Below are 18,231 nucleotides of genomic sequence, written 5' to 3' on the forward strand. Positions count from 1 at the left end.
AAATAGCTCAATAAAGCAAATTGATAAAAATGGTCACCAATTACCCCTAAACACAGGCTGTAGGTCTACTGAACAACCTGTTTCATAGGCATGGTGCAGTTTCATCCAACACATACAGTGCATGAAAACATCTGTAAAAAAAAGGTGAGACAACCTTGGTGGCATAGAAGACAATGGGGCTAAATTGAACAGTGAACGATTTTGTATTAAAAAAAATTGTGACATGCTGAAATGAAACCATGACTCGGCACCGGTTTTTATTTTGATTTGTTGTCAATATTCACTGACTGACTTTAAAAATATACAGTGAGGGAAAAAAGTACTTGATCCCCTGCTGATTTTGTACGTTTGCCCACTGACAAAGAAATGCTCAGTCTATCATTTTAATGGTAGGTTTATTTGTACACTGAGAGATGTTATAAAATAAATGTTATAAAATGATTTGCATTTTAATGAGGGAAATAAGTATTTGACCCCTCTGCAAAACATGACTTAGTACTTGGTGGCAAAACCCTTGTTGGCAATCACAGAGGTCAGACGTTTCTTGTAGTTGGCCACCAGGTTTGCACACATCTCAGGAGGGATTTTGTCCCACTCCTCTTTGCAGATCTTCATTAAGTCATTAAGGTTTCGAGGCTGATGTTTGGCAACTCGAACCTTTAGCTCCCTCCACAGATTTTCTATGGGATTAAGGTCTGGAGACTGGCTAGGCCACTCCAGGACCTTAATGTGCTTCTTCTTGAGCCACTCCTTTGTTGCCTTGCCCGTGTGTTTTGGGTCATTGTCATGCTGGAATACCCATCCACGACCCATTTTCAATGCCCTGGCTGAGGGAAGGAGGTTCTCACCCAAGATTTGACGGTACATGGCCCCGTCCATCGTCCCTTTGATGCGGTGAAGTTGTCCTGTCCGCTTAGCAGAAAAACACCCGCAAAGCATAATGTTTCCACTTCCATGTTTGACGGTGGGGATGGTGTTCTTGGGGTCATAGGCAGCATTCCTCCTCCTCCAAACACGGCGAGTTGAGTTGATGCCAAAGAGCTCCGTTTTGGTCTCATCTGACCACAACACTTTCACCCAGTTGTCCTCTGAATCATTCAGATGTTCATTGGCAAACTTCAGACGGGCATGTATATGTGCTTTCTTGAGCAGGGGGACCTTGCGGGCGCTGCAGGATTTCAGTCCTTCACGGCGTAGTGTGTTACCAATTGTTTTCTTGGTGACTATGGTCCCAGCTGCCTTGAGATCATTGACAAGATCCTCCCGTGTAGTTCTGGGCTGATTCCTCACCATTCTCATGATCATTGCAACTCCAAGAGGTGAGGTCTTACATGGAACCCCAGGCCGAAGGAGGTTGACAGTTCTTTTGTGTTTCTTCTATTTGCGAATAATCGCACCAACTGTTGTCACCTTCTCACCAAACTGCTTGGCGATGGTCTTGTAGCCCATTCCAGCCTTGTGTAGGTCTACAATCTTGTCCCTGACATCCTTGGAGAGCTCTTTGGTCTTGGCCATGGTGGAGAGTTTGGAATCTGATTGATTGATTGCTTCTGTGGACAGGTGTCTTTTATACAGGTAACAAACTGAGATTAGGAGCACTCCCTTTAAGAGTGTGCTCCTAATCTCAGTTTGTTACCTGTATAAAAGACACCTAGGAGCCAGAAATCTTTTTGATTGAGAGCGGGTCAAATACTTATTTCCCTCATTAAAATGCAAATCAATTTATAACATTTTTGACATGCGTTTTTTCTGGATTTTTTTGTTGTTATTCTGTCTCTCACTGTTCAAATAAACCTACCATTAAAATTATAGACTGATAATTTCTTTGTCAGTGGGCAAACGTACAAAATCAGCAGGGGATCAAATACTTTTTTCCCCTCACTGTATATATACTTAACCTTTATATAAATAGGCAAGTCAGTTAAGAACAAATTGTTATTTACAATGACGGCCTACCCAGACGAAAACCTAACCCAGACGACACTGGGCCATTTGTGCACCGCCCTATGGGACTCCCAATCCCGGCCGGTTGTGATACAGCCTTGAATCAAACCAGGATCTGTAGTGACACCTCTAGCACTGAAATGCAGTGCCTTAGACTGCTGCACCACTCGGGAGCTGACTCAGTAGTAGAGGTGGAATAGGTGATTATGCTTTATAATGAATCGCAAGCTGTCTTTCTCTCTCTCTCGTGTTCTGGTGAGCCCATAGAAGCCTGTTCTATTCATTCTTATTTCTATGGGTGTGCCAACAGAGCATGATAAAGCACTGAAAGGATATTCCCTCATTAACAAACAAGCAAACATGCCGGCCTGCCCAGGGCTGGATTAATGCAGGGGCTTACAGGGAAGCCCCTGGACCAAAGCCCACAGGAGCCCACTCTCAATGTTCAAAATACACCAGAAAGCATAATTTAGCCACAGAGAATCAATAGTTTCAAAAAACATAACTGTGAATTAAGTTTTATCACAATCACATACATGTAACTGCTAAAATAAAGGAAACACCAACATAACGTGTTTAAATAGGGTGTTGGGCCACTACGAGCTGCCAGAACAGTTTCAATGTGCCTTGGCATAGATTCTACAAGTGGACCTAAACCATGGCAGGAAAATGCACCCAACACCATAACATATACTTTGTATCCCTCATTTACTTATTTCTTTTATTTTGGCAGTTACAGGTATGCCTACCGTCAGTAAGGCAGCAATTTGGGCAGAATGCCAGCCAAATATAGAACACCTTGTTGTGTTGTGGCCATAGACATATAATTCATAGAAGGGTTTTGGAACTTCTTACCCTGGTAATTTGATTGTTAAACTCATGGGTACACTACAGTAGCAATGGCTGCCATTCCTGACTTGAATGGGAACTGCTATCTATGGACTATATTTATATGGTTGGTTGCAGCTGTCAGTTTGCCTTTTAAAATGTTTTAAATACATACATTAACATTTTAGTAATTTAACAGACACTCTTATCTAGAGGGATTTGCTGTGACAACGTCAGATTATCATCTAGTCGACTCAGGAATTCGATCCAACAACCTTTTGGTTATTGGCCCAATGCTCTTAACCTCTAGGCTACAATCACGAGAAAAAAGTACAGTTTTTAAAGCAAATGCCTACTGCTGAAAAGAGAAGACTAATCTGCCTGTAGAACCAATAACAGAACAAAAGTACTCAACAACTCCCAATTTTGAGCGAACAACAGCATTGTTTTTAAAAGTAGCTCATCTTGAGATAAGCTATTGCCACGGGGAGCGCAGCGGCCATCACCGGTGAGTAGCCTATGGCTTCATCTTCATCACTGGGTGAGTCAGTGTGGCACTAAAAAGTTTATTTAGTAGCTTACTGTAGTATGTATATACAGTGCATTCTGAAAGTATTCAGACCCCTTGACCTTTTCCACATTTTGTTACGTTACAGTCTTATCCTAAAATGTATTAAATATTTTTTTTTCCCTACACGCAATACTCCATAATGACTTATTTGGCTTCCAAAGCAAAAACAAGTTTGCACATTTATTTTTTTTAAAAGACTGAAATATCACATTTACATAGGAATTCAAACCCTTTACTCAGTACTTTGTTGAAGCACCTTTGGCAGCAATGACAGCTTCGAGTCTTCTTGGGTATGACGCTACAAGCTTGGTACACCTGTATTTGGGGAGTTTCTCCCATTCTTCTCGGCAGATCCTCTCAAGCTCTGTCAGGTTGGATGGGGAGCGTCGCTGCACAGCTATTTTCAGGTCTCTCCAGAGATATTCGATCGGGTTCAAGTGTGGGCTCTAACTGGGCCACTTATTGACTTTCAAAGACTTGTCCCAAAGCCACTCCTTTGTTGTCTTGGCTGTGTGTTTAGGATCGTTGTCCTGTGGGAAGGTCAACTTTCACTCCAGTCTGAGGTCCTGAGCACTCTGGAGCAGGTTTTCATCAAGGATCTCTCTGTACTTTGCTCCGTTCATCTTTCCCTCGATCCTGACTAGTCTCCCAGTCCCTACCGCTGAAAAATATCCCCACAGCATGATGCTGCCACCACCATGCTTCACCGTAGGGATGGTGCCAGGTTTTCTCCAGATGTGACGCTTGGCATTCAGGCCATAAAGTTCAATCTTGGTTTCATCAGACCAGAGAATCTTGTTTCTCATGGTCTGAGTCCTTTAGGTGCCTTTAGGCAAACTCCAAGCAGGCTGTTGTGCATTTTACTAAGGAGTGGCTTCTGTCTGGCCACTATCATAAAGGCCTGATTGGTGGAGTGCTGCAGTGATGGTTGTCCTTTTGGAAGGTTCTCCCATCTCCACAGAGGAACTATGGAGCTCTGTCAGTATGACCATCGGGTTCTTGGTCACCTCCCTGACCAAGGCCCTTCTCCCCCGATTGGCCAGTTTGGCCGGGCAGCCAGCTCTAGGAAGAGTCTTGGTGGTTCCAAACTTCTTCCATTTAAGAAGGAAGGAGGCCACTGTGTTCTTGGGGACCTTCAATGCTGAAAACATTTTTGGTACCCTTCCCCAGATCTGTGCCTCCAAATTTCTAAAAACCTGTTTTCACTTTGTCATTATGGGGTATTGTGTGTAGGAAAACATTTATTGTATCCATTTTAGAATAAGGCTGTAACGTAACAAAATGTGGAAAAAGGGAATGGGTCTGAATACTTTCCGATGCACTGTATATATACTGAACAAAAATATAAGTGCAACATGTAAAGTGCTGGTCCTCGGTTTCATGAGCTGAAATAAAAGATCCCAGAAATGTTCCATACACACAAATAGCTTATTTCTCAAAAATATTGTGCACAAATTTGTTTACATCCCTGTTAGTGAGCATTTCTCCTTTGCCAAGCTCATCCATCCACCTGACAGATGTGGCATATCAAGAAGCTGATTAAACAGCATGATCATTACACAGGTGCATCTTGTGCTGGGGACAATAAAAGGCCACTCTAAAATGTGCCGTTTTGTCACACAACCCAATGCCACAGATGTCTGAAGTTTTGAGAGAGCAAGCAATTGGCGAGTTCATTTCTCTACCATAAGCTGCCTACAATGTCGTTTTAGAGAATTAGGCAGTACATCCAACCGGCTTCACAACCGCAGACCACGTGTAACCACACCAGCCTAGGACCTCCACATCTGGCTTCTTCACCTGCAGTATCATCTGAGACCAGCCACTCGGACAGCTAATGAAACTGTGGGTTAACACAACCGAAGAACTTCTGCACAAACTTTCATAAACCGTCTCAAGGAAGCTCATCTGCTTTCTTGTTGTCCTTACCAGGGTTTTGACCTGACTGCAGTTCGCCGTTATAACCGACTTCAGTGGGCAAATGTTCACCTTCGTTGGCCAGTGGCATGCTGAAGAAGTGTGCTCTTCACGGATGAATCCCGGTTTCAACTCTACCTGTCAGATGGCACACAGCGTGTATGCCGTCGTGTGGGCGAGCGGTTTGCTGACGTCAACGTTGTGAACAGAGTGCCCCATGGTGGGGTTATGGGTTGGGCAGGCATAAGGTACGGACAATAAACACAATTGCATTTTATCGATGGCAATTTGAATGCACAGAGATACCGTGACGAGATCCTGATGCCCATTGTCATGCCATTCATCTGCCGCCATCACCTCATGTTTCAGCATGATAATGCACAGCCCCATGTCGATCTGTACACAATTCCTGGAAGTTGAAAATGTCCCAGTTCTTCCATGGCCTACATACAAGACAATGTCACCCATTGAGCATGTTTGTGATGCTCTGGATCGACGTGTACGACAGCGTGTTCCAGTTCCCGCCAATATCCAGCAACTTCACACCGCCATTGAAGAGGACTGGCACAACATCCCACAGGCCACAATCAATAGCCTGATCAATGCGAAGGAGATGTTGTGCTGCATGAGGAAAATGGTGGTCACACCAGATACTGAGTGGTTTTCTGATCCACGTCCCTACCTTTTTTTTTGCTTTTCCACGGCCCTACCTTTATATATATTCATTCATTTATTTCCTCCAATTATTGTCAAATCTGTGTGTCCCTTCATTGGCCTGGGCTATTGTTTTAATTCAAGACCAGATCATTTTTATTGATCTCAGTTTGTCAGTGTCAGAGCAGCCACTCATTTCATTCATTTGTGTGGTATAAAAAAGTATTCTACTAATGTCTTCTGCCATGTAAATGAAATGCATTTATAAAAAGCCCCCCAAAAAATCCCAACCCTGCTTCAAATTTTCCCCCATGTCTAGAAATCCTAAAAATGCCTCTGCTCAACAGTAGCCTATGTCACATCGCAAGTGTTATGGCTTTATTATAAAGGGGCTTTATCTTCAACCGTAAATTTACCATGCACCGATTTGCAACTTTGTGCGCAGATTTGTTTACAGAAAATTAGGGTGTGTCAGGAGGGGGGGGGGCATAAAAATCCTAAACCATGGGGCCTATGATTTCTTAATCCTGCCCTGGGCCTGCCTGCCAATGGGCCTTTCACATCTGTATGTCAGCTGTGCACACAGCACTGCTGGGCTCTGCTGGCTCGCTCCTCATTTAAATGCATCATTGAAGCCATTAATCCACGTAAATGGATTTTGGAACGACGGCCATTCAAAAAAAAACAACAACAACAACATGCAATTTAATACAGTAATCCTTTCAGAGCCGAGACAGAAAAATTCAGCCTTTAAGAAGTAGCCCACGGGCATAAGTCTGAGCTTAATAAATGGGAAAAGAGTGGAAGCACTGCTGAAGTGATATGCAATAAACCTCCCAGAGAGAAAAACACAGGGAAAGACATGCATTAGGGATGACTTACTTCATCTGATCCTGAACCGAAGATAAGCAGGTCAAAGGGGATCGCAGCCACCATGTCTATAAGGAACCAGCCTTTGAAATAGTGAATGGCGATCTTCCCTGGCTGGCTGACCACTTCCTCGTTCAGGTTCACATAGGTGGTCCGGAAGTTGATAACAATGTCAACGATGAACATGATGTCCACCATGAAATCCACCACGTTCAGGGGATTGCAGGAGTATCCACACTCGCGCCTCATTTGCTCCTCGCGGTCATTGAGTAGGAAAGCAGCAGAGTAGGGTGTGAGGATGGCTGTATAGATGACCAGCAGCAGGATGAGCCAGTCCCACATAGCTTTGAACGGGCTGTAGTGGAGGATGGTGAATCTGTCCATGCGTGGAGTCTGGAGCTTGTATTCTGGAAGGACATCAGCACCCAGTGACAGTACCTGTAGTAGCAGAGAGAAGAGGGGACAGCAATCACCAAGAGCACTAATTTAAACAAATTCGGACAAAAAGTTTTACTCTGTAGATTTGAGTGTCGAACATTTCTCTAAGTGGCAATATAATAATCTATCCGAGGCAGCTTTTAACTCCCTTATCTCAGTAGCTGGCTATTGCCGGAGCAATCGAGGTAATGTGCCTGCCTCAAGGACTTGACAGCCGCTATGATTCAGCTAACCTGAGAGTAAGTGAGGTACAGTCCAACTCTATTAGGACAAGTCCTCTCCTCTCATTTGACAGACAGGACGATTGCCACCGTCTTGGGATGTGAATAATATGATTTCCAATATCAAATGTGTTCCACAGGATCACAAGTCTGGGTAACAGTCTTTTTAGCTAACATCCCACTCCTGTCTTTGGCAAATTACAAGGAGTGGATTGTAATTGCTGAACAGAGACGGCAACCAGGCTACAGAATCACTGCCTTACCGTCTAACATTCTGGTAGTAAATTCATGTATAGATTTTTGGGGGTAGAACATTTTGAAAATGCAATTTGATTTAATGATAGAATTGAGGGAGGATAATCAGGTTACATATCCTAGCAATATATCTTTTGAAAATAGTACCTTTTACAAAAGCTTTTTACATTTGCAGTGCTCTATTCATAGCAATGGTAGAGCTACAACAGACAGTGTCCATTATTCAACAGCTTCTGGGTTAGCTTCTCTCCATGGTTGGACTCTGACTCTGGGGCTTATTATGGCTATCTAAACAATGTTGTACTCTATTTAAGCAATAATGCCCTTTGGGGTGTGGTATATGGCCAATATACCATGTCTAAGGGTTGTTCTTAAGGACGACGCAACGCGGAGTGCTTGGACATAGCCCTTAGCTTAGATATATTGGCCATGTATCACAAATCCCCGAGGTGCCTTATTGCTATTATAAACTGGTTACCAACATAATTAGAGCAGTAAAAATAAATATTTGGTCATTTCCGTGGTATACTGTAATGACTGTTTGATAACGCTCTCCGTAGCCGATTTGAGCAAGACCTTTAAACCGGTCAACATCCACAAAGCCACGTGGCCAGATGGAATACCAGGACATGTACTCAAAGCATGTGCAGACCAACTGGCAAGTGTCTTCATCGACATTTTCAACTTCTCCCTGACTGAGTCTGTAATACCTACATGTTTCAAGCAGACCACCATAGTCCCTGTGCCCAAGGAAGTGAAGGTAACCTGCCTAAATGATTACCGCCCTGGAGCACTCACGTCGGTAGCCACATGAAGTGCTTTGAAAGGCTGGTCATGGCTCACATCAACGGCATCCTCCTGGATACCCTAGACCCACTCCAATTCGCATATTGCCCCAACAGATCCACAGATGACGCAATCTTAATCACACTCCCACTGCCCTTTCCCACCTGGACAAAAGGAACACCTATGTGAGAATGCTGTTCATTGACTACAGCTCAGCGTTCAACACCATAGTACACATGAAGCTCATCAATAAGCTAAGGACCCTGGGACTAAACACCTCCCTCTGCAACTGGATCCTGGACATCCTGACGGGGCGCCTCCAGGTGGTAAGGATAGGCAACAACATGTCTGCCTCGTTGATCCTCAACACTGGGGCCCCTCAGGGGTGTGTACTTAGTCCCCTCCTGTACTCCCTGTTCACCCATGACTGCGTGGCCAAACACGACTCCAACACCATCATTAAGTTTGCTGACGACACAACAGTGATAGGCCTGATCACCGACAATGATGAGACAGCCTATAGGGAGGAGGTCAGAGACCTGGCAGTGTGGTGCCAGGACCAGAACCTCTCCCTCAATGTGAGCAAGACAAAGGAGCTGATCGCGAACCACAGGAAAAGGTGGGCCGAACAGGCCCCCATTAACATCAACGGGGCTGTAGTGGAGCGAGTTTCTACATCAACAACGAACTATCATGGTCCAAACACACCAAGAAAGTTGTGAAGAGTGCATGACAAAACCTTTTCCCCCTCAGGAGACTGAAAAGATTTGGCATGGGTCCCCAGATCCTCAGAAAGTTCTACAGCTGCACTATCGAGAGCATCCTGACCGGTTGCATCAACGCCTGGTATGGCAACTGCTCGGCATCTGACCATAAGGCACTACAGAGGGTGGTGCGTATGGCCCAGTACATCACTGGGGCCCATTTTCCTGCCATCCAGGACCTATATAATAGGCGGTGTTAGAGGAAAGCCCATAAAATTGTCAGAGACTCCAGTCACCCAAGTCATAGACTGTTTTCTCTGCTACCGCATGGCAAGCGGTACCGGAGCACCAAGTCTAGGACCAAAAGGCTCCTTAACAGCTTCTACGCCCCCAAGCCATAAGACTGCTGAACAATTAATCAAATGGCCACCGGACTATTACATTGACCCCCCCCCCCCCCCCCCCCATTTGTTTTGTACACTGCTGCTACTCGCTGTTCGTTATCTATGCATAGTCACTTCACCCCTACCTACATGTACAAATTACCTCAACCAATCTGTACCCTTGAACACTGACTCGGTACCGGTACCCCACTATTTTTTACTTTAGTTTATTTGGTAAATATTTTCTTAACTCTTCTTGAACTGCACTGTTGGTTAACTTCATCGGGGTAGGGGGCAGTATTTTGACGTTCGGATGAAAAGCGTGTCCGTAGTAAACTGCCTGCTACTCAGGCCCAGAAGGTAGGATATGCATGTTATATAGAAAACACTCTGAGGTTTCTAAAACTGTTTGAATGATGTCTGTGAGTATAACAGAACTCATATGGCAGGCAAAAACTTGAGAAAAAAATGCAACCAGCAAGTGGGAAATCTGAGGTTGTAGTTTTTCAAGTGATTCCCTATCCAGTATACAGTGTCTGTGGGGTCATTTTGCACTTCCTACGGCTTCCACTAGATGTCAACAGTCTTTAGAACGTTGTTTCATGCTTCTACTGTGAATGGGGAGAGAATAAGAGCCATTGGAATCAGATGACTGAGAAAATGACATGAGCTCAGACAGGCGCGCGCCCGTGAGAGTTAGGTGTGTTCCTTTTTATTTCTGAAGACAATGGAATTGCCCGGTTGGAATATTATCCAAGATTTATGATAAAAACATCCTAAAGATTGATGCTATCCATCGTTTGACATGTTTCTACGAACTGTAATATAACTTTTTTGACTTTTCGTCTGAACTTACTGCGCGAGCACAGTGCATTTGGATTACTCGACTGAACGTGCGAACAAAAAGGAGGTATTTGGACATAAAGGATGGACTTTATCGAAACAAAACAAACATTTATTGTGGAACTGGGATTCCTGGGAGTTCATTTCGATGAAGATCATCAAAGGTAAGTGAATATTTATAATGTTATTTGTGACTTCTGTTGACTCCAAAATGGTGAGTATCTGTATGGCTTGTTTTGGTGTCTGAGCGCTGTACTCAGATTATTGCAAAGTGTGCCTTCGCCGTAAAACTTTTTTGAAATCTGACACAGCGGTTGCATTAAGGAGAAGTGTATCTATAATTCTTTGAATAACAGTTGTATATTTTATCAACATTTATGATGAGTATTTCTGTAAATTGATGTGCTCATTCACCGTAAGTTTTGGGAGGCAAAACATTTCTGAACATTACACGCCAATGTAAAATGTTTTTTTTTATATAAATATGAACTTTATCGAGCAAAACATACATGTATTGTGTAACATGAAGTCCTATGAGTGCCATCTGATGAAGATCATCAAAGGTTAGTGATTCATTTTAGCTGTATTTATGGATTTTGTGACGCCTCTCCTTGCTTGGAAAATGGCTGTGTGGTTTTTCTTGTCTAGGCGCTGTCCTAACATAATCTAATGTTATGCTTTCGCCGTAAAGCCTTTTTGAAATCGGACACTGTAGTTGGATTAACGAGAAGTGTATCTTTAAAATGGGATATAATAGTTGTATGTTTGAGAAATTTGAATTATGAGATTTTTGTTGTTTTGAATTTGGCGCCCTGCTATTTCACTGGCTGTTGGCGAGTGTGTCCCGCATGTGGGACGCTAGCATCCCACATACCCCAGAGAGGTTAAGGGCTTGTAAGTCAGCATTTCACGGTAAGGTCTACACTTGTTGTATTCGGCGCGTGTGACAAATAAAGTTTGATTTGATACGATCTGATATACCATGGCTGTCAGCCAATCAGCATTCAGGGCTCAAACCACCCAGTTTATAATGGCCAGTTAGTATGTGGCCTTCCTCTCCTTTGGATCTTAATGAGCTCTGACAGGCTGCAAAGAGAGACCTTCTATCTGATGATAGTGCTGGAGAAATGATGAGGACAGAGGGCTTTGTTTTATGTTGCCTCGGTACATCTACAAGATGAATTATGGATTCTCCCATGCATCTCGACATCTACCGTATCTAATGTGGAAAAACCCACCCACCGAATGGCCAATTCAAGGTAGTGCAACCCAGAAAATTCAGCGCGTTCAGTCGGATGATGGCTGTACTTATGAGTGAGAATGGCTTGTCTCTTCTATAGAATGTCATTGTCAGGAGGAGTGCTCTGTTTTTCGCCTGTCAAAGAAGGTCTGGTTGTACGGGAAAGCTTGGTGTTCTACCCTACAGCCTGTGCTGAGGTTTGACACTGACGTTAATGAGAGGACAGTCACTATACAGCACTATACAGCGCTAAGGAACAAGCAGGAGAGATTCTACTGCATACTGTATTACACTGCTGGACTTGTTTTTCCACGGAGCAAATGTAACACCGGCTATTCATTGATGAGATTGTTTCTCCAATTCATTGCATTAGCACCCATGTCAAACAGTGTGGAAAAAAGCAGCCATTAGTGCAGACATAATGAATAATATAGGCAGCAATGTGTCTGGCATTCATTTGGTAAATGTCTCATTTTGTGGCCCGTACGCATAATGTGACATGAAAGTTGTACGAAAAAAAGAGTCAAATGTGCTTTCCAGACAGCCAATTGTCTCACCTGTGTGACTTTTTCAGTGACGTTGTGCGTTCTGTCCTTAACCTTGGGTGCTATGATAGTGTTTTCTGACGATGGGGGAGAGTGTGCCTTATTTTCGTTATTCCGCTCCGCGAAGTTGAGCGCAATCAGCGGGATCTTGTTGATGGTGCTGTACTTGTTGATGTTGGATTCAGAGGTGGAGCCAAGCAAACTGGACTTGAGATGATTGAACGGACCTGGAACGGAAAGACAACCCAAAGACATGGACTGTAGAGAGATGGTAATACAGTATAGCACAGCTCTAGTAAAGGACATTGAGTAGTACCTGGACAGAGGTCAAAACTGTAGCAGTGAGCCAAACATCACACATTTGATGATGGTTGGCGTTGGTGATCAGGGAAACTGATGGGAAGCAGACAGAGCATAGTGACCACTGATCCCCCCCCCCCCCTCTCAGAAAGCAAAATAGCTTTCTTTCATGCAAGTGTTGGGTTGGGTGGGGATGGCAATATTAGCAGTCAGTGGAGGCAGCAGGCTTTCATTCAGGGGGTGTTGATCAATCATCCAAAGACATTTAAAATAGCTGACATGACAAAAACACTCAACTGTCTAAGTCACAACACATTCTCAAGTGCAGCGCTTCGTTGAGTGTAGAATTTCAGGGAGAAATCATCATCACTCGTGGTCAATTGGCTTGACTAGGATACATGCGTCAAACAGTCCAATGCACGACAAGCATGGTCAGGGAACACATCGTTACCTCTGATATAGCGACCATTGTCTAAAAGCAGCATCATAGTGGCGAAGGGAAGAGAGAAGATAGAAATAGTACTGTGGATGCAGATAATGTTGGCATGGATACGTAATAGTATACCGTAATACACAATTCCTGAGCAAGGAGTACTCACAAGACACAAAGATGACAATAGCTCTGTCCCCATTCAAAATCTAGGGACCACAAAGCTTTCGCTAGACATTTCATCGTCCTACTTTACCTTCACTTGCGTGTCGGTCCCTGAACATGCTCTTGGAGTTGTTGAAGCCTTCTATGTCTTGGACGGAGGAGGCTCGCCTCATGCTGCTCCCGCTGATGCTGCCTCTGGAGATGGTGTGTGCGAGGCAGGTGGTGGACTGGTGCGCCTCCGTCTGGTACAGCCTGTCCCACGGGTGCTGCTTGGGAGAGGAGTGGTCCAGGGGTCCGGGTCCATGCACACTGGCCTGGGAGGAGTGGTGGCTGGAGCTGATGAGGGCCCGTGTGTCGTTGGCATCGGTGGGGCTGCAGTTGTCCTCGGTCGGGGGCGACTGGAAGTTGGTCAGAGCCACAGAGTCCTCGTTCTGTTTGGGGGAGGGGGAGTCCACCATGACGGCATCTGGGTCTTCTTGTGGAAGAGACTGTTTGTTGGAGACCAGACTAAAGGCAGCCTGGCGGAATCGGAAGAATCGTCCCTTTCCTAAACAACAGAAAATGTTGGACGTGTTTATTCCTGCACCAAACAATCAAATGATAAGAAAGTATGATTTTGACTGTATACCATAACATGTAAAAGATCTAAAGCATAAGCAATAGCAACAATTATTTAGTCAATTCAGTCACATTTTCAATGAATGCAAATCTCATTACTGTTCTTTGAGCTGGAAGGTGCACTTTCATTTATCTGATTGTGTGGAATTCTATAATGATGTGTTCATGATCAAAGAGAGGAAGCAGAAAGCCGGAGAATCAACCTCTAATCCAATGGCATTCAATGGTACGTGACTGAATAACCTTGATCTGCCCTTTACCCATAGTGCATAGTGTGTATACTGCTGTAATGCCTGTCATAGTGTTCTTTCTTATTTGATGATTAATGAATTAAACCGTTGATAAATTGACACTATGTATTGACGTACACCGTAGGGTATCATAATATATCATACCACATTCAAGGTTATAAGTGAAAACACTTAACGGAAAATGAATCTCCTTCCTTAATTTAACAGAGGTGGTATGTTCAGTATCTCACGTGTGCCTTATGTGTGTCCACTGTGCAGTAACGTCTTCAGAGTGACACACAGGCACATATAAACCAGTGAGGGAACTGTAGTTTGGGTTCATTAACAATAGAAGTGGTGAAAGTGAGCCCCAGGCTCACTCATAAATATGAGGCAGCCATCGTTCAGCACCCTCCTTGCATCATGTCACTGCCATCTGCTTCCATTCCCCAACCACATGTACTTATGTTACAACCCTAATACACAATAAAGCCATCACACTCAACAGGGCCCCTGGACAGGCCTCTGAAATAGCCCCTAACGACAGGAAGTCTGCAATTTAGACCCGTTTTTTTTTATGGACATAGGAATACATGTCTCAGCATCTCTACTGTTGGTGTCTTTGATTTACAATCATATGAGATGCCAGAGGAAAGTAGAAGGATGCGTATTTCAGGTGAACTCCAAGTTCCAGTAGTATAGAGTTATGGTTGCAAAGTTCTGCTTTTCCAAAATTCTCAGGTCTTCAGGAATTCCCAGATGGAAGACTCCCGGAATCAGATGGAAATCCGGAACCAACCAAGATATTGGGGAAGAAATGTGCGAAAGTTACCAGAATTTGGCAAGCCTACGTTCAGTTTTTTTGGTTGTAGCCTACTGGATTTATTACTTCTTTCCTCCTCTCACTTATTTAATCTGTATATAAATGACATCAATGTGTAAACCCAGCATCACCAGACATGGCCTCCTTCACGAGCTGACACATGCTTTGTTTTCATTCCCCTGCAATGGCTTGGTATGAATGCAGATAGAAGCTGTTGATTTATGAATGGTAGGGCAGAGAGCACTTGATCCTCACTGAGCCTTCTGAATTAATAATGGCTGTTTTAGTGTTTTACTCCTGCTTATGTCAAAATGTACTTATGTAGAACACAGTTCCTGTGTGTTCTGTAGAAATGTCAAAGGAACAGGATATAGAAGCAATACAGAAGCAAGAAGACAGGGAATTCAATTTAGAATATGCTTTTTTCGTTTCAGCCCCACTACTGTAGAGTATGTATTTCCATTGGGAAGAAAGAGAAAGCATGTGGAGGTCTTGCTCTTTTATACCGTTAAGCCTTCTAGGCATCATTTACTCTAAACACATTCATTTTCCATTCCATACAGCAGCTATTAATCCGTCGCAATAACTCAGTATGAAATTAGAATGAAATGGTTCAGAGAGGCAGAAAAGCTATTGGTTGCACCCAGAGAATTTAGCTGACAATGAAGTCCTGAATTCAAATAATGTATTGTGGTTTATGTGAATCTATACCACCGTCATTTCCCTATAAATAGCACGGAGGAAAGATTCATTTTCTTACGGTCCAATGCATCTCTTTTCTCTGTAATTTTGTACTTCTTTTTGCTGAGAAGGGGGTTCTGTGTGCAGACTGTGAAGAAGGGATTATTCTCTCCTTTGCTCATACTATTGTGCTAGTTGCTATGATACCTGGAGACAGTATGCATGGGTTCATAATTAGTCCCCCAAAATCACTTTGCAAGAGAAGCATATTTGTGTGAGGCCAATAACAGCAAGCCGATGCCTGTGGTGAGGAAGCTGCTGATCGATCACACGACATGCTTATCTTTTCCTTCTTTCTGTGGCGTTTGTTCCCCTCAGTAAAGACCTTTAGTATGAAAAATCTAACAATCAGCTCTGATCAGTGGTGTCACGAACACACACACACACACACACACACACACACACACACACACACACACACACACACACACACACACACACACACACACACACACACACACACACACACACACACACACACACGCACACACACACACAGATAATGCACACACAGATGACACACACAACACGCACACGACACACACAGAGGACACGTGCACCCCCCACAGCCTTGGGTGCAGTGTAGTGTTCAGGATTCCTACTGAACCGTGCGGATGGCTCTGCCTTGCTCAGTGAGAGGAGATGCTCGGCACCTCCAAAATCAGGAGCAAGCAGAGACGTCTTGTTGACATTTACACCCTCTGACACACAGCAGTGGAGGAGATGGTAAAGAGACACAGCCTCCAGTTCAAATACCACTGCTTTGTTCCCTATCTAAAAATAAGCACAGACGAAGCAAAATAAAGAGATGGCAAAATTCCACAATGACGGAGGCCAAATAAATGGTGAAATAAAAATCTATTCAGTTTACTTGTGAAGAGAAACACAATCTAGTGTGCTGTCTTCCAGATGATAAAATAACTGACCAGTAAACATCAGTTTTAAAAGTTCATATTCTGTTAACTCATACCCAAATAATGGAAATGCCTCGCCCTATACTCATACTCGCGGCCAAAGCATAAATTGGTGGGGAAAAAAAACACTTAAAAACCCCACCTCAAACTTGTCATAGAAATCTGGAAACACTGGACATTTACTTTAAGCTACATTTGTTCCAGGGACTTGGGTTGAATTTCTACAACTTGCCTAATTAGCCTCTTGCAGATGTAGATGAGGATGAGCATGAATAATTGCAATTAGTAGTATCCATATGTGTAATTGCCCTTCTATAGAAGAGGAGTGTGTCTTTGGGAACTGGAAGGAAGGCACTTCTATTAGTGGACTACAAAGTCAGTTAGGACTTCCTATGGGATGAGCTCCCCCTGATCTAGCTGTGGTCTTACATCATTACACAGGCTGTGTCCTAAATGGCATCCTATTCCATATTTAGTGCACATTTTATAGGAAATAGGGTGCAATTTTGGGTGAAACATTACATTTCATTACAAAAAAGGTAATACTGCATATCCACATTACCAGTAGACATATACAGGGCAGGAATCCGGATACTCACTGGAATCAGTTCTTTCCGGGGATGAGTGATTCAGCTTCTCTGTCGAGTCACTGCTTCCTTCCTCAAGTACGTAATCAAAGTTTAGAATGAACAACATCACTACGCCTTCCTCGTTCTTCACCGGGATTATGTGAGTGTAGCACTGGAAGTCCGTCCCTGTAAGAAATAATAAACCTGTCATGTCTAAAAGCTAATGCTCCTCATCATCTCCTTCCACAGTTGAGCTCCACTACAGTATAACTTCTAATCCATTCTAAGATGGATGCCTGTTACTCTACCTGAGAACGCTCCAATTTAATAATAATGTAGTGTTGGAACCCATGGAACCCTCTGCTCTCTGAGCAGAGGAAAATCGTGTCCTGCAAAAAAAGAATTTTGACCCCTAGATGGCAATACTTAGAGAGATGATTATTATTCCAATTATTATTTTTCCTCTAGCAATATTGATATCGTAATGCCATGTTGCTAGCACCTCTCTTAGTGCTAAGTGTTCATCATGAATTTCCTAGCTTTATGTCAGTAAGGCAGTTTGCTGATTCAACATGGACACAGACTGGTCAAGAGGGCACCTTATAGGTAGCGTGCTTTATCCTGGATACAGCACACATGCCAGAGCTTCACATTGCACACACAATGTGCCCAAATGGCACCCTAGACCCTTTATAGTGCACTACGTTTGACTAGGATTCATTGGGCTCTGGTCAAAAGCAGTGCTCTACTGTATACAGCGAAAAGGGTACAATTTACAATGGACACATAGGAGGACAGGACTATGCTTGGAACAGAGTCAACTCCCAAGGTTTCTACTGGGTCATACCAGACCCACTACCGCTGAGCTGCCTTCTCAAGAGGAGGAAAAATCCACTATCAAGATCTTGGCTGCGTCCCCCAGTCAAAAGTAGCGCACTAGGGAATAGGCCGCCATTTGAGACAAAGTCCCTTTCTTGTGCCCATAAGATGGCAATATCTGGGATGCACTGAATGGATTATAGAAGGATCAGTACCTTGGGTTGAATTTCTCCAGGCAGAATGAAGCGAGAAAAACAACTGACCCCCACCCAGTGAATGTGTGTTCTACGGAAACGGAAGCATTTAGGCTACAACACAGTATATGCAAAACATTGAATGCAACATTTAATCAAAGCTTAATAATCTCATCACCAAATCAGTATTATGTTAGGTAATAGTATTACTAAATATGTTGTACTTGAA

The 18,231-nt window shown here is 43.6% G+C and overlaps 1 protein-coding gene across 1 annotated transcript in view; it reads right to left on the reverse strand.

The window, feature by feature from the left end:
• LOC106581803 (voltage-gated inwardly rectifying potassium channel KCNH7) overlaps positions 1-18,231 on the reverse strand; it is a 53,730-nt gene that overhangs the window by 25,615 nt on the left and 9,884 nt on the right. The window contains exons 3-6 of the mRNA XM_045704631.2: positions 17,020-17,175; positions 13,186-13,641; positions 12,212-12,426; positions 6,797-7,222 (exon numbers count right to left, since the gene is read on the reverse strand). Of these exons, the coding sequence (XP_045560587.1) occupies positions 6,797-7,222; positions 12,212-12,426; positions 13,186-13,641; positions 17,020-17,175 (1,253 nt within the window). The remainder of the gene's footprint in view (positions 1-6,796; positions 7,223-12,211; positions 12,427-13,185; positions 13,642-17,019; positions 17,176-18,231) is intronic.

This window comes from Salmo salar, chromosome 21, assembly GCF_965601325.2.
Source record: "Salmo salar chromosome 21, fSalSal1, whole genome shotgun sequence".
NCBI classification, from domain to species: Eukaryota; Metazoa; Chordata; class Actinopteri; order Salmoniformes; family Salmonidae; genus Salmo; species Salmo salar.